This window comes from Artibeus jamaicensis, unplaced genomic scaffold (assembly GCF_021234435.1).
Source record: "Artibeus jamaicensis isolate MK-2021 breed Jamaican fruit bat unplaced genomic scaffold, CSHL_Jam_final scaffold_474, whole genome shotgun sequence".
Lineage (NCBI taxonomy): Eukaryota > Metazoa > Chordata > Mammalia > Chiroptera > Phyllostomidae > Artibeus > Artibeus jamaicensis.
In genome coordinates, this window is record NW_026522046.1 from 15,924,988 (window position 1) to 15,951,162 (window position 26,175).

The 26,175-nt window shown below is 42.9% G+C and overlaps 1 protein-coding gene across 8 annotated transcripts in view; it reads right to left on the reverse strand.

The window, feature by feature from the left end:
- FNDC3B (fibronectin type III domain containing 3B) overlaps positions 1-26,175 on the reverse strand; it is a 314,158-nt gene that overhangs the window by 39,173 nt on the left and 248,810 nt on the right. For 3 of the 8 annotated variants that reach the window (XM_037137468.2, XM_037137465.2, XM_037137466.2), the window contains exons 12-22: positions 19,281-19,405; positions 17,936-18,110; positions 16,061-16,147; positions 14,781-14,919; positions 12,623-12,694; positions 10,188-10,321; positions 8,417-8,522; positions 7,324-7,496; positions 5,244-5,357; positions 4,761-4,910; positions 30-310 (exon numbers count right to left, since the gene is read on the reverse strand). In XM_037137468.2, the coding sequence (XP_036993363.2) occupies positions 30-310; positions 4,761-4,910; positions 5,244-5,357; positions 7,324-7,496; positions 8,417-8,522; positions 10,188-10,321; positions 12,623-12,694; positions 14,781-14,919; positions 16,061-16,147; positions 17,936-18,110; positions 19,281-19,405 (1,556 nt within the window). The remainder of the gene's footprint in view (positions 1-29; positions 311-4,760; positions 4,911-5,243; positions 5,358-7,323; positions 7,497-8,416; positions 8,523-10,187; positions 10,322-12,622; positions 12,695-14,780; positions 14,920-16,060; positions 16,148-17,935; positions 18,111-19,280; positions 19,406-26,175) is intronic. The other 5 variants (XM_037137467.2, XM_053658016.1, XM_053658015.1 and 2 more) reach the window with 5 other exon arrangements.

A 26,175-nucleotide genomic window follows, 5' to 3' on the forward strand; every position in this document is an offset into this window, starting at 1 on the left:
TAGCTGTATTTCTCCTCCCCTGCACTCACCGGTACGTTGTTTCTGGAAGAAGGTCTTTCAGAACGTGGGTGGTGGTGTTGCCCACGGGGATGCAAGTGTCTCCAAGATCAATATTGTAAGCAAGGATTTCAGATCCATTATTGCACGGCTCTTCCCAGTTCAGTACAAGGCACACAGAAGGTGAATCAGGGTGGGCACTGAGGGTCTCCTCCTCCAGGACACAGAGAGTAGAGACAGGGTCGGGGGCAGATGCTGGCGTCTGGCAAAGGACAAGCTCACTGTACGGTCCTGCTCCAGCTTGATTGACGGCCTAGGAGACAACAGCAAGAAAAGTCTGCATCACCCCATTGTACATTCTAACACCTCCATGTTGGGTGTGGCAAAATAAATGATACATGATTTACTTCTAGAAATTAGTTAGAAATAAATCCTAGAAAATGCTCAGTTTAACCTAATAAACACTTTCCAAAAAATGCCAATTACATCTTTTCGGTTAAGCAAAAGATAACAACACCACCCGCATCTTTTATGAAAATTAATTTAAAAATAATCCTTTATATTTGTATGGCCCATTTCAGGTTATATACTGTCTCACATGATCTTCACAATAACCATCTGTGGCACTATCCTTATCTGCCTTTCACAGATATATAGGCAAAGCTGGGCCTGGAATTCAGTAAATCCGACTTTCCCCTGCAGTGCTGCCCTGGGAGAGCAACAGGAATTTTGCTCAAGGTCTTCACTGTTTTCCATGTGATTGATAAACTCATCTCTGAAGTCCATTCTCAGCCTTCTCTGATTTCACCTGAGAGCAGTAACTGACCACTTCACTTCCTCACCACTCAAATACTTACTTATTCATTTGGTCTCTGGGACCCAGACTCTTATATTTACTTACCTGCTGTTGCTTCTTAATCACCTATGCAGGTTGCTACTCATCACCCAGATTTCTCAACAGTGAAGGGCTCAGGGCTCAGGCCCTGGACTCCTCTGCTTTTCTGCCCAAACTCAGAGATCTCATGTTGTCTCAGGGGACAAGTACCATTTATATCCCACTTCCAAATTTACTTGTGTAGCTTGTGCCTCTGCCTTAAATGTTAGCCTAATGTATCCAACTGCCACTTGGGTAGCTCCACTTGAATGTGAACTAAGCCTCAAACTCCAGTGTCCACAGAGCTCCTCCTCTCCACCCCTCCACATGTGGTTATCCATAGCCTTCAGCTTGTTCAAGTCATATCCCTGAGGCATCACCGGCCATCCTTCTTCCTCTCATACCCAGGCCACCCGCATATGCTGTACCACCCTGGTCCAGTTACACTCTTTCCCATCCGGTCACCGTAATGGCTTCCTGACTGTTATCTGTGTCAGTCCTCGCCCCACAGTCTACATTTACAACAGGTTTACTACTTAAATACTACTTAAATCCCTTCAATAGCTTCTGAACATATTCGGAATAAATTATGAAGTCCTCACAACAGCCTACGAGACACTGGCTGATCTGCTCATCATTACCACCCCCCCAATACCATCAGCATTCTCACTCCATCACCTACTGCTCTCCCCCTCAATTACTTGGCTCCAGCCCCACTGGCTTCCTTGCTATTCCACAGGTACACCACCTTTGCTCTCACCTCAGGGCCTTTGCACTTGCTACCCTTTCTGCCCAGAAAGCCTTTCCCCAGACTTCCGCATAGCTTGCTCGATTATGTCTTTCAGGCTTTCTTTCAAGTGTTGCCTTTTCAGTGAATGCCCTCTAAACAAACTTAAACTTGTGGTTACTGCCCTCCCTCAGTCCCCTATGATTTTGCTCATTTCCTATGTTCCAGCTTTGCCTTATGTCGTCACGACATTTATCAGCAACACAGTACATATCTTTCATTTAATGATTCCTCTGATTAAGATGTAAGTTCCATAGAGCGAGACTATGTTTGGTGCACTGTTGCACCCTGAACAACTAGAATTGCACCTAACACAGAAATACGTGCTCAATAAACATTACAAGAAATGTTTTTTTCTTTATAAAGAGAAAAACATCTGGCAGCCTCATTACAAAAGTGAACATACTCTGAAACTTAATTTCCATTTACTTCATAGGAGAGCTTATGAAAACAATTACAAAACTTAAAAGAGTCTGAGATCTTAAATCAAAGGTTCAAAACAAGACTTACAATATTTGTGTATTACTGTTAATTTCAAAGACGCAAGCTAAAAGTATTCATTTGCTATCAAATCACTTTTGAGACCCTACTAAAATATTTAAAAATCTTAATGTTACAATTTGGTTTAAGATTGTATGTTTAGAGATTTTATTTTGTGGTACAAATTTATCACAGGGCCAGGAAAATAAGACAGAGTGGAGCTAATGCTCACAGCAGCAAGGGCTCCATGTCACCACAGGAAAGAAGAACACATGTTCCGACATGCTCCGAGTCGGAGCTCTGACCGAATCTTGCTCACTCTATTCCTAACTGTGTGACCTGAGGCAAATTAGTATCTCGGAGCCTGTGTCCTAAGTATAACGCAGGGACAACACACCCAGTTCACAGGACAATTGTAAAACTTAAACTGAGTGACATGTAACATCCGGTGGTGTGTCAGGACGACAGTCAGTGCTTTGTGTCTTTCCCTCCCGTGGGGGAGACCAGGAACAAAATGGCATATTTCATACTTAAAAAAACATTTTATTTTAAACTAATTTTAGATTAATGGAAAAGCTGCAAAAATAGTACAAGAAATTTCTGTATCTCTCGTACCTTCCTTTCCCTAATGCTAACACCTTACAAAACCAGAACAATGATCAAAACAAGAAAATTTACACTGGTATGACTGTACTAACTACGTACAGACGTGATTAAAATCTTAGCAACTTCTCCAGCAATGTGCTTTTCCTATTCTAGGATCCCACTTTCTTTTATTAGCTTCATTCTTTGGAAAATGCTTTCTTAACTTATACGACCTATTACTACTAGTTTTCGAAAGAAACAATTCAGAAGAAACTTTTACCAAATAAAACTATGCCTGTAATAAGGAATATGCCTCATGTAAACAGAATTACTTTGGCACCTGTTAATTAAAATATTCCCAAGGAAGAGCATAAAAATTTAAAAATTGTTCAGCAAACAAGCAATGTTTCACTCAATTTTTATGAAACACATTACAAGTATGACAATAATTTAATTTTTAAGGGACCAAGTATTCAAAAAGAGTGTTTCGGTTTTAACCTGATTTTGTAGTAATGTCAAATGAAAATAATTCACATTTGCTCCATAGTTAGCAAGAAATCGATACAGACGGAGCAGACCCTTCTTCTTGCAACACTTTGTTAGCAGAGCAATGGTGGCCTTAAAGGGACCCTTCACAAAGTCTGACTCATTTTATGACAAAGCCGTATTTCTACCTCTGACTATGAAGACAGGGAGGGACGATCACTACACAGGCTCTGTTCTTACCGATGTATCTTTAAAAATGCAGTTTGGGGAAGTCAATGGTAACTGACAACGCAGACGCTGATAGGAAAAAATGAAGTAGGACATTTGAAACAGACCAAAAATCAAAAAGCAGAGTGGCATGAAATTCCTTCCTGTGGTGACAGAGAGCTCTTTATTAATATCCTGCCTTGTTCCAAAACCAGGAGAGTGGCATATAATTTTAGCCTTTTCCCAGTGACTCAGCATCGCTGTTATGAAGGTTGGATTACTCGCTGTGACCCTGACTCACTCATAAAGGGTTAATTATGACCCCGGTGCTCCACTCAGGAAGGAAGGTGTGTAATACAAGAGTTTATTCTGAAATGTTTACAATAAACTAGGACTCAGAATTTAACAGAAAAGCTTCAACTGATCTGAAAATGAACTTGTGAAGGGAGTGTTTTCTCCAAAGAGGCCAGAGACACTAATGTGGATGGATTTGTAGTAAGCAATTTGATCTGTGACTTAAATCACATGGACACCTAAATCTGGCTTCTTTATCTACAATATTTAAATCTAAATGTGTGTGAGGACAGAATTCTTCAGGGTCAAAAAAACCATCTGACCGGCCTTCATCTTTCTTTCCCCCCGATCATCCTGATCAGCTTTTGATTTTGGTGTAGGCCCAAGCAATGTTACTGACCCAACGCACCAAACACCGTTTTCTCAGGACAATAAAAACATCGTTCATGCAAGTCAATAGAGTGAGAGTAAACCCATGACTATTGTTACTCTTAGGGGTTAGGCTAGGAGCCAACCATTCTTGACGTTGTTCTATGCGGACTCACGGGTGGGAGCTGGTGGATAACCAGCCTGGTTAATGAATGGTCACTGACCAGTGGGACATGGGCTGTGCGATCCGATGCAGACTAGTCCACTTTACTCAGATGTTGTTTTGGGCTTTCTTTAACAGTGGGCATATAAAATTACTGTCTTTGCCAGTTCTAAGTGGCTTTCCCACTGAATGTGCATCTTGAAGAAATTCAAACAGAGGAATTTTCCTAAGGAGCTGTGACCCTTCGTCTTGGACTTAGTCATCTACTCGGGGAACTGATAAACAAGAAAGATGCAAGGGTGGTGAGAAGCAGTGAAGAATCTGGTTTTGTTCTTACATTTCGGGACCTCCTAGAGTAGCAGACATTAATTGTGAAATTTACTTTCATTTAAAAGAACTCTTTTTTTCCTCATACTATCCCTCTTGGTAGCTTCTAACACGACTCTCGGAGTAGGTTTCCAAGAGCCATCCAAGGAACTGCAGTGTGTGTGAGGAACGTCTGAGTGACGCCAACCGACCTGCAGTCTACAGCAGTACTGTGCAGCGGGCAACAGGTCCCTGATCGCAAAGCCAGTGTCTGTCCCATGATAAATGACCTCCAGGGACTCTTCGTCCTCTCCCCACTCCAGCCTGTACTCTGAGATGTCGGCACCAGAGCTTTCAGGACTCTGAAAAGCAGAAATTCATAAAGTTAATTTCATTGAGAAGAAAATTTGGTGTTATTTGCGGTCACTCAAGCAAATTAAAACAGTGACATACCCCAGAATATTTCAAATGTATACAAAAGAAAGGCATGAAAGAGATACTCAACTTCCTCTCAACTCTGACCAGTGATAAAATTTCCACAACTTGAAATGCTATAAGCAAATGCCAACAAAGAATAACATGTGAAAATCACCTAGAAGTGAATTTCGGCTTTGAAGAGGTTCCTCCTAACTTGCATTTGGGAGCAGGTAAAGTCAAAGAAATAGAAAGTGGTGCGGGACACGTGCCTGACTCACCTCCCAACTTACTAGGACACATCCATCGGGTGTAAAGGAAATACAAGGCGCTCTGCATTTTCCAGGAGGCCCGGCAGCAGTGGTGATTTCTGAGACATCAGAATAGGGACCATACTGAAAGAGAACAACGCCCACATGCTTGAATGCATGTGTCTGTGCACACCTGTGTATGTGTTCATGTGTGCATGTACAAGCTTATAACCAAGTAAGGGTTAGGCTAATACCATCATCAATACAATTGATTAAAAAAGTGACCTAATGGGGTTTTCACTTTCAATTAAATGCATGTATAAGTTTTTCCTACATATATTCCTGAGTGGTAAATGTCTATTATATATGCACTTTCATTTTATTCAAAAGGACTAGGAAGTTGGTTTATCAAACATTTCCCTTTACTGTGACATCAGAAACAAAACCATGTTGATTCTCGACACAGTAGGCATTGTGTTTTAGCATCTCTCCCAAAGAACATTAAATCGTGTACGCACTGCAGTCTAATTCTTTATATATAAACATCTACTGGAAATTGCTGCGTACAAAACTCTTAAGTATTTCTTCTAGTCATTGGTATTTTCCATTCTGAACACTAATGCTCCTGTTACTATTTGTTCAGTATGTCCCCACCATCTCACTGTTTGCAGGTCAATACTGTCCCCCTCTCTTTATATCACTTCCAGCGGCACCCACAGTCTGAGAGCCAGCCAGCACCTGAGACTCGTGCGTTCCCAGAGAACCGGAGTCACCCATTTTAGTAGTGGAATGTCTGACACTTCGAAGATTTGGGGCAAAGAGTAAAATAAAATAATTTCCAGGCTAATGAAGTACATGACTATATTTTTCAAAATGGGAAAAAAGATAATTTTTTAAAACCCACACATTAAAAAAAAACCCCCAAACCTCTCACATTTTTCCAATACAACTTGCAAATACACTGGATATGGTGCGTGGGTCAGGGGTGGGAGAGAAGCTCTCTGAAATGGACATGATGACCAAAAGTTAAATACATGGTTAACTTCCGACAGAACAGGAATAAACCATAGCTAAAAATAGTTTTTATATCATTAATTAATTAAAGGTGAGCGCAAGTAAAACTCGGATCAGTCGAGTTGCACATTTGTCTTTGTTATGGCAGAGATCCCCTGAAAGGCTGATGGGGAAAAGGGCAAAGACAAAAGTAAAATGAAGTCCTGCAGTACTGTGATCTCCACCTTCCCTCTTCCTTTTACTTATCCAAGTCTGGGTGCACACGCCTTCTCGTCTTCTCATTAACACATTTCCTTGTTGAGTGTCATGTTGCTGTAGTAATTTAGGTTGGGCTGTGTCTGAAATGCTTTCCTCATGGGGAGCAAGAAGAACTCCAGCTCCCGTGAGAAGTCTGAGGTCTGTCTCCAGACCACAGGTTTTCCCCGTCAGTTGTGGTGAACACGAAATGGGCCAAAGCACGCTTCCCTTCGAAATGGTTTGGACAGCACTACCAAGGACTAGAAAAAGTCACTGTAACTTTACGTCACTGCTGGCAAACTTTCTTATTTTAAAAATTTTCATCAATTAATGTCATGTATTTATTTGCATGGAACTCATCTAAATAAATCACTAGCACTTCTCGGGGATGTTAGTGGCAGTCTGTTCTACTGTTACCCTTCTGCCTGCTTTTATGTTGCTGCCCATCTTTGCCACACCGACAATACTCCAATGAACCGAGCCATCCGGCCAGGGCTACAGCAGTTTGGTTTTAAAACTGACTTAAGACTTCGCTGGATAATTTAGACAATATGGGAAAGGAATATTATTGTATATACTACTTTTAATTTCTCATAACTGATTAACAGAGGCAATAGAAAACTATTTTTAAAACTAATAAATGCATCTAAAATGTGATGCTCTTACTAATCTTAAACTGTCTTAACAGAATGATACGAGGACATAGTAATGAAATTTCCAATGCTGGGAACATGAAATCACAAGATATTAAGTCAGAAAGACGATCTTATATGCACATCTTTAACGGTGGTCAAGGTCGGCTAGAAACTGCTGAGGAGTTTCAGGAGGTAGAAGCCGCAGTGTTGAAACCTCTACTCACCCCTCCGTCATTCAGAGCCCTCACTCTGAACCGATACACAGTTCCGGGAAGCAGGTTGCCCACGGTGCACTCGAGGCCTGGCCCGTGGTACACCTCCGACGCCACGTCCTCGGGTTCTGTCATCTCCACGCTGTACTCTGAGACCTCACAGCCACTCTCAGAGGCGGGGACATCTAGGGATGAAGGAAGTCTCACATCACATCCTTTCTGTGCTTCCAGTTGACAAAAATCACATCTGGTTTTCCACATGGTTTGCAAAATGTCATGTGGGGGGGGGTCCCACCTCAGTAGCCTTCTTACAAAAGAACCCCCCCCGCAAAATAAGAGATACAAAAGAAAAAAGTTTCTGAGTGATGTTATCGATACTTTCCAAAGCAAGTACATTTAAGTACATTAATTATGTTAATAAAATAATTTCATAAACAGTAGAAGCATTAGGCAAATTTCTTCACATTATAAAGGAAGGGAAGAAACAAAAAAAACCTTTTTTTGACATTGAAACAAAGGTCACATTAAATCAAGATACATGATCTAAAGTTAGCATGACGTTTTATATTTTAGACATAAATGGTGGGAAAAAATAGCCTGATAGATTCCTGCAGGTTTGTATTTGCAATTTTACATGCTATAAACTGCTGGTACGAGAAATGCGAATATAGCTTGAATCAAAACAGGACCCACACGTGACAAAGCAGCAAAGATGAGGAGGAGTTAGATGTTACCTCATTTCTCAATTTATCTCTAAATTGAGCACAACATTTTTTTTTTTTTAAATGAATGAGGTTGAAATAACCCCTGAAAAAGACAGGCTGCTCCAAAACACTTTCTGGAAAAGCACCCCCTGCAGGGCAGAGGGCGAACCACGTGTGGGACGCCACCGGGAAGAGGAGGGCGAACAACGGCAAGAAGCAGAACACAAACCTGAGCCAACATACAGTACAAAGAACATGGACACTTCCCAACCGAAAAAAAAAAAAAAAAAAAAAAGGTTTTCAGAAGGAAGACTTCCAAGTTAATTTCAAAGCATTAAGTCTTAAACTTGATCTCCAATTGTCCAAAGTGTCCACGTCCATGTGAAGATCGGTTCACTCACCCCACTCTAAGTGGACTTCTTTGTGCTTTGGTCTACCCAAAACCCTCGGAGGTCGACACTGACCTGGTGCGATGCTTAGTGTGCGAACGGGGAGACTTTCAGAACACTGCGGGAGAGACACCGGAGAGAACCATCTCTTAGTTACTGAGGATTTGTTAGACCTCTACATAGCAGGCAAATTCCACCCGTAACTGTAAATGCTACCAAAAGGGCACTACATATTGCATGTGCACACATGACTTTCTATGCAATGAGATCTTCATGTGTGTGTTTTAGTGTGGACATATATTGCATATGACACTGGTAAAAATGATTATTTTTGAAAACAGATTTGTAGACAGGAGTGCTACATATCCTAAAAGCACACAGTTATTTTCCTTTAAACCAAAATTAGAAAGACCCTTCATGAGGGCAGAAGAGGACACAAAACAACAGCTGGATAAAAATTTTAAATGGTGCCATAAATGGCCAACCATCCACGTACAGAGCAGAAAAGCAAATAAAGTCAGTATTAATCAACTGAGTCTGACATTAGCCAGCAGGTTCTATTAATGCGAAAATAAGTAGGCCTTCTTTTGCAAGAACCGGTTGTGTGAGGCTGGTAAACGTGGAAGCTGAACCCCTTTTTGAGACAGGAGAGAACAGGGCAGAGCTATGCAGCTCAGGCAAACTCATTCTTCTTCCCGAGAAGCCGTGCGGAGAGGTACGCTACCCACTGAGCGGCAGCACAGCCTCTGTGAGCCTCGGGTAGGGAGGGTCTCCCACACGGGAGGTGCCTGCGGACAATCTGTGCCTGTGGTGTGGAGACACCCCGCACCCTGGGAGGCACAGAGAGCCCTGCGCAGCAATGGTCTCCAGGGGCCTCCTCACCAGGAGTCCTGCGTGTCTGCGCCATCTACACATTGCAGAGAGGAGGGTGGGGAGAGAACTAACACAGGACAACCCTGGGGGCGGGCTGACTGGCAAAACTGAGACCCCAATGGCAGATACTCTCTTAAAAAAATCAACCCAGCGCAAGGCTACAAAGCACCATTTCTCAGTCTCTTAAAGTCTGTTGCTCTCAATATTAATGGTTTCAAACCACAGTATTAAGTATCTCTACAATCAAAATGTCTTTTTACCATCTTGTCCTTCACTTTCTGAATGTAAGTTATAGCCATTTGGACAATAACCATCTCACTTCTAGAGCACTTCTTGTGGCTTTACTAGGTTATTTTGAGCCCCTGAGAACACCGTGTGGTTGAAACCAAGGCTCTCGGCGCATGAACTGGCTGGTCGAAAGTCACAGGAAGAGTGTAAAACGGGAAACCTGCAGATGCTGCGCTGGGCGGCGCACAACTGCAGGTGCTGCCGCCTTCAGCTCCGTCATCACAGAGGTGCATGGTTTCTACAGCGACTTTCCAGCAGGTGGCAGTAAAGGTCCTGAGGAAGGCGTCGAGACACTGGACCTGTGCAGGACGTCTTTCATTCCGACCCATTTCTGTGCTTTCCTATCACTGCAATAACTGAGGTCCCCCTTATTTCACTAACACAAACTCCAGACAACACTCAGTTTTCAATGGTCTCATGGGATCACAATACCTTGTAAAAAATAACTAAGTGACGAATGTACCTAAACATGTCACAATTCAGTTGAGAATTATCTGCACCTCTCTTTCATGTCCTCTGAAGCACAATTCAAAAAAGCAATACATTTTTAAATAGCAATTATATCCTGGTGTCATCGATGGGCTGTCTGAAGTTGACCAAAGACGTTCGCTGAAATCCGTACCATAACGCCACCGACCTGACTGTGCCCGCCAGTACTGATGCAGCATGCCCGGAGTTTGTACAAAGTGCCTGGCTTCAAGTGGGCGAACGTGTGTTCTGTGGCTGATCCGCTGTAGGCCACTTCCCACTGGCCTGCTGAAAAACAAGACTCGTGCATGAGGGTATGCCTTTGGTAAAAGTGTAAATAGTCGTCAACAACTAATTAAAAAAATAAAAGCTTTAAGCGGTTTCCATGAAAACCAGCATCAACTATTCTCTTTCTTTCTAATGGTCAAAGGGCTCTCTCTCCATTTCCTTTACAAAGTTAAATATTAAAATAACGTGGAGTCATTTTTAATACTAGGTCCTGCTGGCTAGACTAGGAAATATCGCCATTATTACATTTTCCAACTTTGAGCAGTTTACACACTGGAAACCGCACAGATCTGTGGTTGGCACATGGGAGTGGTGAGAGGAGACAGGACTGTGTCAGGACAGCTGTGACGTGGTCCCAGTGTGGGGAGGCCTCTGCGACCAGCTGAGCCTGGGGAAGGCCCCTCAGGCATGAGGTTTCTGGTCAGTCTGCTGAAGAGCTTCTCCCTGCTTTTATCTGCCTGGAGGTTGCAGGGAGGGAAACTGAATGAAAACCTCCCATTACAGACTGAGTCCTTTGGGTAAAGGCCTGCTATCTTCATGGAGCCCCACTTAAAAGACAAAAATGTGTATGAGTGTAACAAAGAGGAAACACTCAGTATGTGATCCAGTTATCTGACCCTTCTTGGGGTTAAAGAAAGCAATCGGGGCCACTGGAGGAGGCCGGATGCCCGATGAAGCTGATGCCACCAGGGAACAAGCTTTTGGAGCTGCTTTGACCCACTGCCTGCCTCACCAATCTGGGCTGCTGGGCTGGCTTTTCCTCCTGTTTTGCTCCCACTGATGCTACATGTCTGTTTAACTGTTTTACAAAAGCCTTTTACTCCATGAAGCTGTTGTAGGGAAAATGTTTTTACCCCATTCTGTGTTATTTTACCAAAGTAATGTCCATGAATTACCATGGTTGCTTATTCAGCTAGATTTACAATTACGTTACATGCACTAGGGCCACCGGGGAAGGGGGAACATTAAAGATAGTAATCCTGATAATGCTGATTAGAAAACCTATACTGAAAAGCCAAATGGGAATAAGGACCACTAAAAAGTTTCAAGTATCACTCTATGCACTGGCAAAACTGTTGACTCTAAGTAGAGAATGACATCTACTTTTGACTTGTCGTTAGTGGTCAAGAGCCATGACAATCTGCACTACACTTAGGTTTTCACAAAAAGCCACTGCACACACCTACATGCCTCGTCTCTCAGGTGGGTGTTCTAATGTAGAGAATACGGCATTATACTGACAACAGCTGTGCCCATCTCAAAGCATTCTCATGTTTCTAGTTTAAAATAGGACCCGACTAACAGGAAAACCAGAGCACCCCAGGTGGTTTCTGTGGTACAGAATAAAGGGCTGGCCACACACCTGGACCGCTGGTTTGTAAAGTTACTGTTGACTCTTTTTCTTGCAGCATGTGGGGCTGCCATGCAGGGATCACTTTGGATTGACAGTGAACACAATGATTATTAGAAGAGTGGGATAAATCATTTTTAGAGTTCTGGTGACTATACTTTTTAAAAAGCTTAATGAACTTTTTAGAAAGATCTATGAATTTTTTAAAAAGGCATTATTTGAGGAACCTGATATACAAACTTGTCCCACTTTGGTCCATGTAGTATGACAAGTAATGAGTAAACAATCTAACTCAGAAATAAGAACAAAGATGAAAAGAACATTTTATAACTTGTTATATGAGAATGTACATGAGAATTGTACAGGAGAATTCGTAGGCTACCTAACTTGTCTGCTGCCCCCACCTTATCTTTCCTGCTGATTGCTTCTGACATTCACTCTGTTTATGAGAATGTCCAGAGAAAGTGCTCCAAAGGAGGGGAAAAGAACTAAATGGAATTAGTCTATTAATTTAGGACCTCTGGCTTAAAGAAATAACAGAAAATTTAAAAACATGATAAAATATACATCAAGCAGATTTTCCTCCTTGATGCTGTGTTTGACAGAGAAAAACTGTCAATATGTGGTTAAGATTTCATTACAACATTTCTGCCATTAGAACAGGGTGTCAAAGTCATTTTCACTGGGGCCACATCAGCCTCCAGGTTGCCCTCAAAGGGCCAAATGTAATTTTAGGACTGTATGAATGTAACTACTTCTAACTAAGGGCAAGGAGCTCTATATTTAGCTCTTTGAAGGCAACTGCAAGGCTGATGTGGCCCCTGGTGAAAATGAGTTTGACATCCCTGCTTTAGAATGAATGCTTGCCCACTATTACTATACAGATGTTTCTCATATTAGAAAATAGGGCTTGCTTTGGAACTGAATAAAAGCATTTCCAAAAACTTCACCTTCAGAATTTCCATCAGTGATCTCCAGCAAGTACTTGAGTATTTCTGAACCACCATTGTCCTTTGGAGGATCTGGAAAATAAGCAAATGCTATGTTAATTATGAAAGGACATTGATTTTCATTGGTAAATATCACTGAAACCCACAAAATCATTTAATATTACACTGCCTTAATTCTGCATTTAACCAAAAGGCACAATTAATATTATTTCATGCCACTTCTTTCTTGGCAAACAAAAGAAACAAACAAAAACACCAAGACACCTTAAATACTATCAGATTATTCAAAGTTCTCACAGCTAGAAATGACAAAGAACATTTATTTAGTGAAACATGAGCAAAACTGAAAATATGAATTGATTTTTTAAGACTTATGTTAATACATTTACTTTGAGAATTCTGAAACCTGCTTTCATACTTAGTGATTTTTATATAAGATGGAATATTTATGTTTTTCTTTTTATTTCACTTGTGGCCAGATTCTTTTGAGAGATGGACGATGATAGAAAGAGAAGTGCAACATTTATTGACAAAATAAACAAAACATCAGAATACAATGAATCTGTACCACCACAGCCTGCAATTGATCAAACTTTATTTCCCAAGTGAAACTGATATAAAACCAGAGATGGGGATCAATGAGTACGTGCACTGAAGAGGCGGTTTGAGAAGAGGTTCTGCTCATGAGCAGAGCTCTGCAGCACTCTGCGTGTTTTGTCCTCTCCTGACTGCGTGCGACTTTTCTCTTCTCAGCAGAAACACATCTTCACTGTAATTTTGCAAGACCACGCAGGCCTTCCCTCAGCTATGGGTCAGCCACCTCCACATTTTACTCAGATTACTCACGTATAGACTCAAACTTTACTTCCCTTCTCCTTTGACCTGCTGTTTCCATTAATGCATAAAGACTTCAGTAATAGATATTTAAAACAACAAAGTTAAATATCACAGCATATGGCTAATAAAAGTAAATACAGGGTGTTCACAGAACCTTCTAAGATTTTCTGAGGACAAGAAGGCTTGACAGTCTGGCAAAAAGCACATCTAGACTTTTATAGCTTCTCTTAATCATATCAATCTTCCGGGGAAATACATACCCTAAAAATTCTGTCTCAAAATTATGTCACCTCAAAATAATTCTTGAAACAATTATACGTCTCAGTGGTTGGTCTCCAACAATGATTTAATAACACTTTAAGTTCCCTTTATATTACTTGGGCTGTCACATAAAATCTTATTTTAAATCCTACTTTTTTTTTTACATTTTAGGTAACTATTATTATTATGACATTAGTGATGGTTATATACATATCATAAAGGCTTTCCATTTAATTGCAAATGTTTATCGGCATCCTAATGGCGTTCACGCACTTGAAATGATAGAAGCAGCAGAGGTGATGCCCCAACCACTACACACAAGGAACTTAAATAGGAAAAGTGCCTGAAGTTGAAGACCTCTGGCTGGTCATATACAAATTACAACAAAATCTAAAGTGATCCTAGTTCATTTTAATTCAAACACTGTGCATGCCAAAATTTACTCATGATGGCATAACTAAATTTTGAAATTTATCTTCAAAGTTAACTTTATAAAACAATTTTTTACATTAAATATGACTACTTTCTTAAGGGCAAGCTATTGAAGAATGAAACATATACTCAGAGATTACTATATTCAAACCAATAATACATTAAAAATATAGAAGGAAAACCATGTAATACAGGAAAATCAGAAAGTATGGTGAGATGCTTTTATTTTTTAGTATTTTATTTATTTATTTTTAGAGAGAGGGGATGGGAAAGGGAAAGACTGGGAGAGAAACATCAGTGTGTGGTTGCCTCTCATGTGCCCCCCAACCAGGGACCTGGCCTGCAACCCAGGCATGTGCCCTGACTGGGAATCAAACTGGTGACCCTTTGCTTCACAGGCCCATGCTCAATCCACTGAGCTATACCAGGGCATGAGATGCTTTTAAAATTGTCCATTTTACTAATTTGTGTAGTTCGCTGGATGTTTCTCAGATACTTTTTCCAAATGTGTAAAACCCCTGTAAGTATTGTAATACTGCCCTTTAATTTTTGTTTTGGTTTGTCACTACTGAAATTAATACATTAAAAAAAAATCTGACCAAAAAGAAGCAACAGCAGCAAAACATACCCCACTTGACACTAAAGCCGTGTGATGTAACTGGGCCTTTAATGAGGGGTCTGGTAGGTGGTCCGGGCCTGTCGGGACTCGTCGTACAAACCAAGACTTCGCTGGGGCAGCTTTTCCCTTCCAGGTTCGAAGCAGTCAGCTACACCACAACCGAGAGAACATGAACATGCTTGAGATACCAGCTATCAAATCGGTGATTTTTTAACATGGCAAGATCAAGCCATCCATAAACTCACACAGACACACACAGACACACACATACACGTTTTCTCTCTCAATCTCAAATTACTGCTTTCTAAGCATGTATGAAGTAATTATTTTCTTTATAGTTGGCTATTAACAGTGAAAAGTAAAATAAGGTGGGTTGCAGCTGACATTCTACTCTTTCAAGAAGACACAAGACAATGCCAGTTAGCTCCACCTATGCTTAGTTTCTGTGGAAGGAAAACATGGAGGGGGAGAAAGCAGACCGAACAATCTCACCTGGGTAAGAGCAGTGCAATGCCACCTTGTGGAGGAACCCTAGCAGTACAGCTAAGTTCTCACAGCCAGGGTCAAATAGCAAGGGTTCTTTAAAATCTCAGAAACTATCATTTTCCTCAAATAGTCACAACCTTCACTTGATAATCTGACAGCTGTGTCCTGAGTGACTACTACCTGCCCAGTAACACCATCTGACCCCCAAATTACAGAAGGGAGGGTGGGGTCTTCTCCCTCCAAAATGCACACAGTCACACTGGAAAGCAAGGCAGTAAACAGTCTGCAGCAGCCTGGTTTTCTCTCTCTTAGTGGTTGCAATGCACTGGTTTTGGCTACAACATAAAATCCTGCATTGGCATTAATGGTGGTTGTTAACAAAGCAAAAAGCCTAAGTAGGAAGTGAGTGGGTAAAGAAAAATAAAACGATTGAGAAAAAAAGCGGGCAGAAGCACAAAGGAAAATGGAGAGTAGAAGAAAAATCTGATTAAAAGGAGAAAGAGCGAAGCGGAGGGTGTGGCGTGCAGGTGAGAGACAGGCGCACCCAGCATCTGGTTTGGGTCTTCCCGGGTGGGGCGGTGTGGCCATGCTGTAAAGCAATTTATTACAGCACATTACGACAGTTTTCTCTCCCAAAAGTAGGTTTTAAAATTAACGTTTGGTGTGCATTTTATGTTTTTTTAAAAATATAAATGCAGTGAATTAAAAAAATTGGTCTGTAGCATCAGTTTAAAATAGTAAATGGGTGAAACATAAAACAGCTTCTTTTTTAAGCAGTTCAGGTATTAAAATGACTGACTCACCCTGAATTTATACTGTGTGCTTCTTTTGAGATTTTTCACAGTACAGGTTAAATCCTCTCCAGTGTATTTTGGGTGGAAAAGGTTATCCTGAAAGGGCAAAGCCAGAAAGAAACATCAGTACCATCAAATCTGGACACTAAACACTGGTGTGTGTGGGGTTTACGTGCTGCCTCTTTCCACCATTGCCAGGAGGCCCGAGGTCTGGCAGCTGCCGCAAAGGTGTCCAGAGCGCAGGTGCCGAGGACAGCACTCTAGCTTCAGGGGAAAATTCAGCACTTGTCACACTGCAATTTCTCCTGGGTCTGTTCAACTTTACCGTGAGGCTAGTACTATTATTTTAAATGAGAACAAGGCTCTCGGGGAGAACGTAAAAATCGACTTTGCATAGATGCCACCATATGCTTTCCTTAAGAGCAAACTTTCCCTGGTTACTCAATAAGCATTTTAAATGAAGAAACTTAACCACCAAATGGTAGTTGTTACAAAGCAGTACATATTTTAAATAATTATTTAACAATGTTGTCCTGAAAAAAAGCCTCTTGTGTTGAGGTCTTCACTGCCAAGCTGCAATGTGCTATGCAATAAACTGTGGCTGAGATTTCTGACCACACAGTGTCCTCTTCTGGCCAAGGAAGAAAGGACAGCTTGGATGGGGAAGGAATGATCCTTTAAGAGAATAAATATCCCACTAAAAGCCGAATGCACAGAATTCATTCAGTATGACTATGACCCACCCATCCAACATCACTGAGACCTCCTGTGCACCAGGCCCTCTCTGCTAGGCCCTAGGGGTTCAGTACTGCCCAAGGACAGGCCGGAGCAACTAACGTGCCCACTGGAGAAAGTGACTAACACAAAACGAAGCCTGTATATACACATGAAGCATATCACACGGTGCTAAGTGCTGTGACAAAAAATTAAGCTGGGAAAAAGGACAGAATGGTGGACCTAGTAAGACGCTGCTTCCCGTGGCTGCACAGGTTAGATAAGGCAGCCACGTGGGGCTCTTCACACTTAAACACAATTAAAAATTCCATTCCTTGAGCCCACAGCCATATTTAAATGTTCAACAGTCATACGGAAATAGGCACTACCGATTGGTCAGCACAAACTATAGAACACTTTTGTCACGGAAAGCTGGATTAGACGGCTCTGCTTTACAGGTCAGGAAAGGGCTCTCCAAATAGGTGACGTGAGGAGAGGCCTCAAGGAAATGAGGGAGGTGAGTCACAGCCATCCGGAAGGGCATCCGAGCCTCGAGGCCTAGGCCCCCGAGAAGGCCCTGCGGCCAGGGCTGCCCTGGTGTGCTCCCTGACACTGCAGTGGCAGGAACAAAGGCTGTGGGCGTCGGGAGAGCGCAGGCCTCTCCTCTGGAAGGCAGAGGGCAGCACTGAGATGGGAAGCACTGGCAGGATCGTATTCTATCTAACAGGATCACCCAGGCTTCCTGCGGAGGGCTCAGTCTAGTAAAGTCAGGGTGAAGGGGGCAGGAGTACTTCAGACGCCATCACAGTAATCCAGAGGTGAGACTGGTGGCTTGTGAAAGAGGCGTCGTTGTGGAGGTGTTGAGAAATAGTGATATTTCTGAATAATTCCCAAAGGAGGATTTAAAAGGATTTGCTGACTGATTATACAGAGTCAAGGATGACTGGGAGGGTTTTTAGTTCCCCACAGGAGAGGATGGAGATGCCACGCACTGAGATGGGAAAGACCGTGTAAAGGACAGGTTGCTGCCAGTGGTGGTCGTTGTAGTGGGTGACGTTAAGGGTTTGGTTTTGAATTTGTGCAGCCGATCTACTTTCATGGGATCCTGTAGTTATGCCAATACTGACTTACACAGAACACACGCAAGGGTGTAAGATCAGCAAAACTTACATTTTCATCCTCCTGGATTTCCAAGGTGTAGGTGACCGCTTCCTCAGGTGAACAGCCTTCCGGTTTATTCCACTGCAGCGTGACCCAGGTGACCCCAGCTCGAACGAGCCTTGGTGCGGAGGGCATCTGAGGAATGTTTCCTAGGGTGTAGCATACCACCTCTTGGCTATAACCACTGCAGAGAAATAAACCCAGGAGCGCACAGGTTCAGGAGCATGGGAAGAGCCTCAGTACTTTCAATGGGGAAGGACAGGTGTGCCTACTGCCCAAGCTGCTTGGGGTGGAAAGTCTGGGGCCTAGGGGTTCAGCAAGCAAAGGAAGGCATTTTGAGATGCTTCCTACCAGAACTTTTATTTGCCAATGCCCCCCTTTAGTCCCATGCTTTAAAAGCACACTGCACTGTAGGACATAATTTAAGAACTTATTTTCCCCCAAAAGCACCCCACAGAAAGCACAATTTAGTGCAATGTTTACCAAGCTATGAGCCACAGCTACCAAAGGGGCTTCGACTCAACGTGAACATAAATAATGTCTGCTGATAAAACAAATATTTTACAAATACACACAGTGCTACTTTTCAGAAGTTTGTGGGTATTTCCCATCATTTACAAATTCTTCAACCACAGAAGCCTTTATTGTTGTCACTCTTCAAGCAATGAACTCTAAAACAACAACGGCTATCATGGGTGGAGATGAAGACAAAAAAGGCTGGGGACCAGTGATGTGCTGAACCTTTGGGATTTTCAATAAGCAGGGATGAAAAGACTTTTACTTTAATCAAGAGTTATCAAGGAAGCGCACTTGAAATATGGCTGCTTAAAGCGTCTGCAACCACCGATGCTTTGCTGGACACCTGCTCGTGTGCTCCTCCGGCGGCCTCTAAGCTGTGGTACCCCGGCAGTTTTGGATTTCTCCCCTCCGGTAAGTATCCGACCACAGCCGGACAACAATGGCTGGCCAGCACCCCTTTCTTTGTATCAGGAAATGCACATAATTGAAAAAGGTAACAGAATGAGTAGTTCACTAACATGACGAAAGACAAAGGCGCGGGACCTGGAAAAAATGCAGCCACGAGAGCGATTCCTTTCACTATCTGCACTCGTGACCTTCATCTTGGTTCTCAGAGGCGCCTCCCGGGGCCTTTGCATTATTGTTTGCAAGACTGCAAAGGGGCCGCCCGGCGGCACTATCACCTCCGAAGTGGCCGTCTTCCCTCTGATTAAGATTCCTTCTCAAAAAACCTTAAACGGGTTCAGTGTGGAGGCAGGGGGCGTCCGCGTGCCTTCCGGCAGCACGAGAGGAACGCTCACCACGGCCACACAGGGGAAGACAAGGAACCGCGTACCTGGTACCGATGTCGTTCCGGGCAGCCAGCCGGAACGTGTACCCCATGGCTGGACAGAGCTTCGTCAACTTGCAGTGCTTCTGGCTCCCGAAGAAGCACTGCCTGAAACCACTGTTTCTCTTTCCCTGCGAGAAGAGTGAAACAAGACACCTCCGTTTTTAAAAAATAACCATGAGAAAATGAAGGAATATTCTGAATAACTGTTTAACTTCCTAGTTTGGATGAACTAAACCAAGCTTTCCTGGAGCAGGAAAGCTTCCAGCAAAGTGTTTTTAGTTGCACATAAAAACACTCTCAATGAAATGTCATCTGCAATATGAAGGCACTTCAGAAATTTCTGTAACTGAGATGAATAATGCACTGTATCTGTGACACTTCTAAGGTGGCTTTGGTCAACAAAATAAAAAGGCCCTCTCAGGCACACGACGATACCCAACTTCTCAAATCTCCCTCACTCAGGTCGGTCACACTGTCCAGTCCGACCAACTGAGAGGAAGTCTGTGGCCCTGGAGGGACTGCCAGGGTGGGGAATGCATGGACGGCCCTTCCCAGCGTCTGCCCAGCAGCTGAGGACCGTCCACGCAGTTTGGCCTGCCAGGAAAGCCTCCCCAGTCTCCCCTCTCCTCCCCTGTCCTGCCCAAGCCACCAATCTCCCCACTTGTACATTCCAGTGACGGTGAGCTGTTTGCTCACTGATCCCTAAATATTGGTCACATGCCTTTGAATCATCTCATCCACATCTGCTGTTCTCATAACAGTGCTTCGGACAATCTGGGAGCTCAATCAATGCTTGCAGAGGTGAAATGAATGGCTGATAAGCACTTGGAACATTGGCTGAATTCATTTTTATGTATTACAGCTACTCTTAAGTGTCTTATGAGACTGGAAATATATTTTTAATGCCTTTTTAGTCTTAAATGATGCTTCAAATTCCTTGAAGTGAAAAGAAAACACTCCAGTGGATTCTCTTAATAGACCAATGAATACGAAAAAAAACCACCCCAGAACCTGACTGCTCTGTGCCGTGCTCAGAGGCATGGAACACTCCCAGCAGCAGTATGCTAGAACAAAACTTTCCTACCCATAATCCACAGTATTTTGTCTACGTTCACGCAAAGAAATACACCCACTAACATTGAAAGTACCTTAGCATTCTAATCAGATGGTTGTGCCCTGGGCCTTCAGAAATATGTTTGAAGTCTCCATTTATTTTATTAAAATAAAAGACGAAAGCACATTTTTCTCCTAAGCAAATTCAAACACTTCCTTCCTTTAAGCAGACCTCCAAATGCTTACCATTAAAACACATTCCAGGTAAATTTTAATTAAAAACCAAATAAACATACAACTAGCTGGAAGTGTTACTAGGGTGACCAGATTAAAAATAACCTTGCCACCTGCGTCCTCACACTGCTCCTTCCCCACCCGCCCCTCCCTGGGCAAGGTGGTGCCTTTCCAGGAAGGGAGGAGAAGTCTGAATCTCTTTAAGATCCAAAAGTCTTTTTTATCAAGGGTTCAAAGAACATTCAGGTGCCAACAGTAAAGCATAGCATTTTCCGCTGCTCCTTGAGTGAAGTCACTGTGTCCTTCCGCTTACTTTAACCTTGAGTGTTAAGGCTGCTGCAGACGATTTACTCATCTAAAAGCTCTTTATACACACATTTGCATAATGACAGCCAGTGTCTGATTACACTCTACGCCCTGGTATGTTCTGCATCCCTCTCGGGCTGCAGTGTGATCTACCTTCTTTTTCCTCTATTTCTGAGCTCAGAGTAAACAGAACAAGAAAGGCACATCCTGCCGCCACGGAAGCCTCATCCCTTCCAAACCCAACGCTGGCTCCCCTTCAATGCCTCATTTTTCCTATTTCTTTGTTTGGCCTCCTTTGCCCATTTCTGGTGCTCAGAACTGCAGCCAGTAAATAAAAGCCAGTCTGTTCCTTACTAGGTTGATTTGCTTCAATATGGTGAAAACCAGACTGTCTGTGATTTAAATGAGAAAAAAGAGCACGGAGGCATCACTGATGAGAACTAGACGTTTATCTTTTAAAGGGCCACAGCACCGGGGCTCACTAAAGCATGGTGTGGGGCGGGGGAAGGGGAAGGCATTCTGTAACCTTTAAGACATTTCCTATGTTGCTAACATTTTTATTTTCAATTTCTACTTCAGTATGAGGAACAATTGCTAAATAAACTCCAACTTGTTTAGACAGAGTATGCCAAATTTTCCATCTTACTGCCTTCCAAGGTGTACTTTGTGCATGGTCCTTAAGAACATGAAAAAAAAAAAAAAAAAGCCAGACTTGTGGGAACCTTAGAATCAAGTTTGAGAACCAGAGCCTACAGAGTCAGAAGGTGGAAGGATACAAATAGTTTACAGAATTAAAGAAGTAAAGCTTATCGGTGAATTTTTAGACGTCACTGAGAATAAAGCAAACACGATGGAAAGTTGGGTTAAAATATTTCAGACCTGAGAGAAGCTTTTGAGTAAAAGGAAGTATTCATGTATGATATGGAGATTATTTTAAAAGGGCCACCTGGGAAGAAAAAAGTAACATTCATAAAATGTCATTCAGGGAACAGTGATCCACAACTGAGAAGGAAGCAAATGAGGATGGAGAAAGCCCCCTTCAATGATCTGGAAGACTGAAACATTCAGACAAACTGACAGGGCTTTCAATATGAATGCTTAATCATTGTTTATCAGAAATTAAATATGTGTAAGCCTTTAATATGAGTGAACCTTTACAGATGGCAAATCATAACTTCCAGATTTTATAGGTAGCATGGCTTCAAATGATTTTGAGAGATTACGAACTGTGAAATGTCTCCTGTTCTAATAAAATCTAATGTAAATGACACAGGATTCCTGAGATAGACCACCTTTACTTGGAAAGAAAACTTACACGTAATATTTAAGGCCATCCTGATGCAAACTTTCCCACTAGAACATGGCCCTAAAAGAAAGGGGCGATCTGACCACTGTTGTCAATACTCCGGTCAAACACAGGGAGCAGGTCCGTCCTGGGCCCAGGCCCTACCCTGGTCAACCACTGCTGCTAGGCCACTTGTGATTCACACAGAGGAGAGGAGAGCAGAATGCAGAGTGGAGAGTGGGGGGTTAGGAGTGGGTCTCAAAGGCCCAGGAGCTGACTGGTGCCCAAGGGAAAAGCTGGGGCTAGGATGCTCTTCCAGGGCAGAATCTTCCAGGGAGACCAGAATCTCCCTAAGATGAGCATCTGAGTTCCTGCTCTCCTGGGGAAGAGAAGAAAACTTCACCCCAATTAGAGAAAAAGGGGAGCGGGGCTTTGAGCCCACACCCTTGATCATTCTGGCCCCTGGGCTCCATCTGCCACGAGGCAATGTAACACCCAGCCTTGTTCTGGCCTCAGGTTCTACTGCCAGCGTCCGCAGGCCAGAAAGGGCAGATTTTCAGGGTTCCCTGGCTTGTTTCCATTTCACAATGTAGGCCACGCCCGAGCACACATTAGGTTCATTCAAGGGCAAAGCTAATCTTTACTGCAATGTGAAGCAATCTTGAAGTACGAATCAATTGTGTGCCAATACACTTCACAGCACTCATCTGGCATGAGGTGCGGGACTATGAACTTGAGTTGCTTTCTTTTGTTTCTCTTCTCATTCAAATGAATTTATAGTCCTTGCTAATCTACCGTCACCCCACACCCAGACCTACCCCGAGAGCACCAACTCAATACTCTGGGCGCTGAGACACGTGGAACCGTTTGGCAACCAGAGCCCAGGGCACCACCCCCTGTACTTCTGGTCTCATCTGCTCCCCAGGGGAGCACTGGATCTGCCAGCGAGCTGGACCGCATGCATGCAATGTGCCCGATCAGCCCTTCCTCAGTCCCACGCTTCCCAGTTGGCCGCTATGTCCTGCGTCTTACCACTGAACAAAAACAGCGCGTATCATCTACGTTCTAGACCTCACTGGCTCGGCTACTCTCCATTCCCACTAGCATGTCTCAGGCAGTGTGGTCCCCCATGTACTGCAAACCGTATTTACCACGAAGCCCGCCTGGCCTGGCCTGGCCTGCCTGGACATCTCATTCATCTTATCCTTGGTGAGCAAGGGTCGCCTTTCAGTTCTAGATTCACCTTCTAAAGGGGGTCAACATCTCTGGAGGAAAGTTCCAGCCTTATAGCACTTAGAATAGCACACACTCTAGTGGCATTTGCCTCTCTGTTACTCCATCCTCATCCTCACTTTCTTAGAAGAGTCAAGAATTTGGTTACAAGTCTAAAAATAATGAATCCAGATGTCCTTCTGGATCCAACAAGGTCCCTGCTAAATTCTGAAGAAATGTCAATAACCACCCACTCTCCGTCAGACTCGAAAGGGTCTGGTCTTGGGAAGGTGGGGGTGAGAGGAGAGAGCTTGGAGGAGCCCGTGCAATACACTTATGTGGCTACACAGAGTGACTCACCCTCGGAAACGTTTTTTGTCAAGATGCGCTAATGACCACAGGAACAAAGATGTTAACCTTCTCAAACATTGTTTCATTGTTTAAAATGAATTGAGTTTAATTATAAATATAAAAGGTTTTAAATATTTTGAGGGACACAGATTCCATTTTCCTGCTTTTATCTTCTACAATTTAACTGTCTACTTGAATATTTCTCATTACTTCCTAATCTATAGTTTGATAAAAATTAGCTATTAAGCAAAATTATATTCCTCAGTTATCCCCCCAACAAAAATGTAAATACTCTGCTGACCTGCTGCGAGTCACACAAAGGAGCAGGACACGAGGCAGACACATGATTTGGCAGAGGCACCGCTCACCCTTGGGTTTCCTCTCCTGGTCACTAAGGGGCAGGTAGTGATCTCTTCCGCCTGTTCCCTGAGCAGAGCAGGGTCTGAGTCCCGACCGAGCCCTGCGTTTTGGGGAGCACATTTACATCCTCCTTCTCCCTTTCCCCAGAACACCGAGAAGAGAAGCAGGCGTAGGAAAGAGTTACGTTGTACTTTCAAAGTTCATGGCCTTGTATCTATGGTCTAGTTACTCAAACATACCACATGTGCTATACAAAGATAAAGGGGAAAAGATTTATTAATGGTTTCTCATGACTCAGAGAGTTGAGAGAAGCCTTGTGTCACATGGTGGTGATTTTCTACACGTCCAAAAACTCTGATAATCTACCACTGAGGAGCAAAATCTATGGCCCCTTCTCCTGAATGTGGGTGTGCTTGTGACTCACTTGACTGAGAGAACATGAAGCCGTGTGACTTCCAAGGCCAGGTCTGAAGAGATGACACAGCTTCTGTCTTTTCCCTGGGAACATTAGCTTTTGCAGTTCGGACTCCCTAATGGCTGCCATGCTGTGAAGGAGCCCCGGATGAGGTCCTACCAAAGCCACCCGTGAACACCGGACTTGTGAGGGAAGACTGCACTAGAAAATATGAACTCCGACGAGCCCTCCCAGGTGGGGCTCTAGTAACTGCGGGACCCAGACAGTTCCTCAGTGTCCTGTTCAAATTCCCACCCCATAGCCTAGGCGCATTAGAAATCAACCCCATTAAGCCATTAAGTTTTGAGTTAATCTGTTATGCAACATTACTCTTCTATTTTGATATCCATCCATTTACGTCACTAGTATGAAGTTTCTCAGTAAACTTTTATGGATTAGTCCTGTACTACCAACAGCCAGGAAGTGAGGGAGTGGGGGTGTGCATGCTAGAATACACGTGTAGTGTGTGCCCGATAAAGGCTTGTTTGCCACATGCACTCAGTTCATGCCTCTTCCCTCAGAACCATCCGACAAAGTAAGGCCTCCCTGAAGCAATTTAAAAAACTATTTTTGTAGAAGATAAAAATGTAACCATATTCTTCAACAATAAAGAAAAACAAAAATTGTTAATCGATGGCACTAAAGTTACTTCATCTTACTGAGTTACATTTTAGACTAAATTAAGGTTTCTCAAAATGCTATCCCCAAAGTTGTAGAGAACTGTGGAGAGATTTTTAAATATACAAACAACAGTCTTTTGACGATGGTTTAGGGAAGGCATAACCCAAAGCCACATGAGGGAACAAATTAAGGCTTTTCAAAGGGCCTCCGCAGGTGAAACTCTCTTTGGTATCTGTTTATAAGCATAAAGTGGAATAAAGTTCCAGTGGAGAAATCACATTACAAGTGGGGATGCCTATTTGAAAAAAGGTATCTAAGTATATGAAAAGAATTTGATTCATTTGCAACTAATTTTTTAAGTTAAATATTTAAAAGTAACTGTTAATTTATAAAATTATGTAACTAAAAGGCTGAAAACAATTTTTTTCAAGTCAGTTTTTCTTCCTCCTTAACTTCAGTGTCTTCACAAAGCTGTCCTCAGTACTTGGGAAGATGAATCAACTAAGCGGGTTGTTTTCCTGTTAAGGAATTAACACATCCATTGCCAGTTCTAACATATAACTCACACGTACTCCAATTAATTCAGGCTACAGTATTTTCCTGCCAGAAGTAATTCTGTAGACTGTGGGGAATGTGGTTGCTCTGGCTAACATTTCCAATTACCCTGGCACTAATGACCCTGGAAGCTGCTATTTCTAAAACTGGCACTAACAGATGAAGTTGGCTGATATTTTCAATCTCCTTCAAATTAACAAACTGGAAATGATCCTTCCTGTTCCTCTTCCTGGAGCGAGAAAGTAAGAATGGACAACACAGGGTGCCAGAATCCATGGTGACCTTCGGTCACATAGGTGTGACTCTCCCCGATGTTTTCTTGATCTATGGCCCCTTTCCACCGACCTCCTTCTCTTACAGGCTCTTTCACAGCCATGCCTGCTGCCCTCTCAATCTGCCCTTGCCACATTTGATAACTGTCTGCTAAAAAAGTTACATGGGTGTGGCTATCAGTTATTATGTGCTTG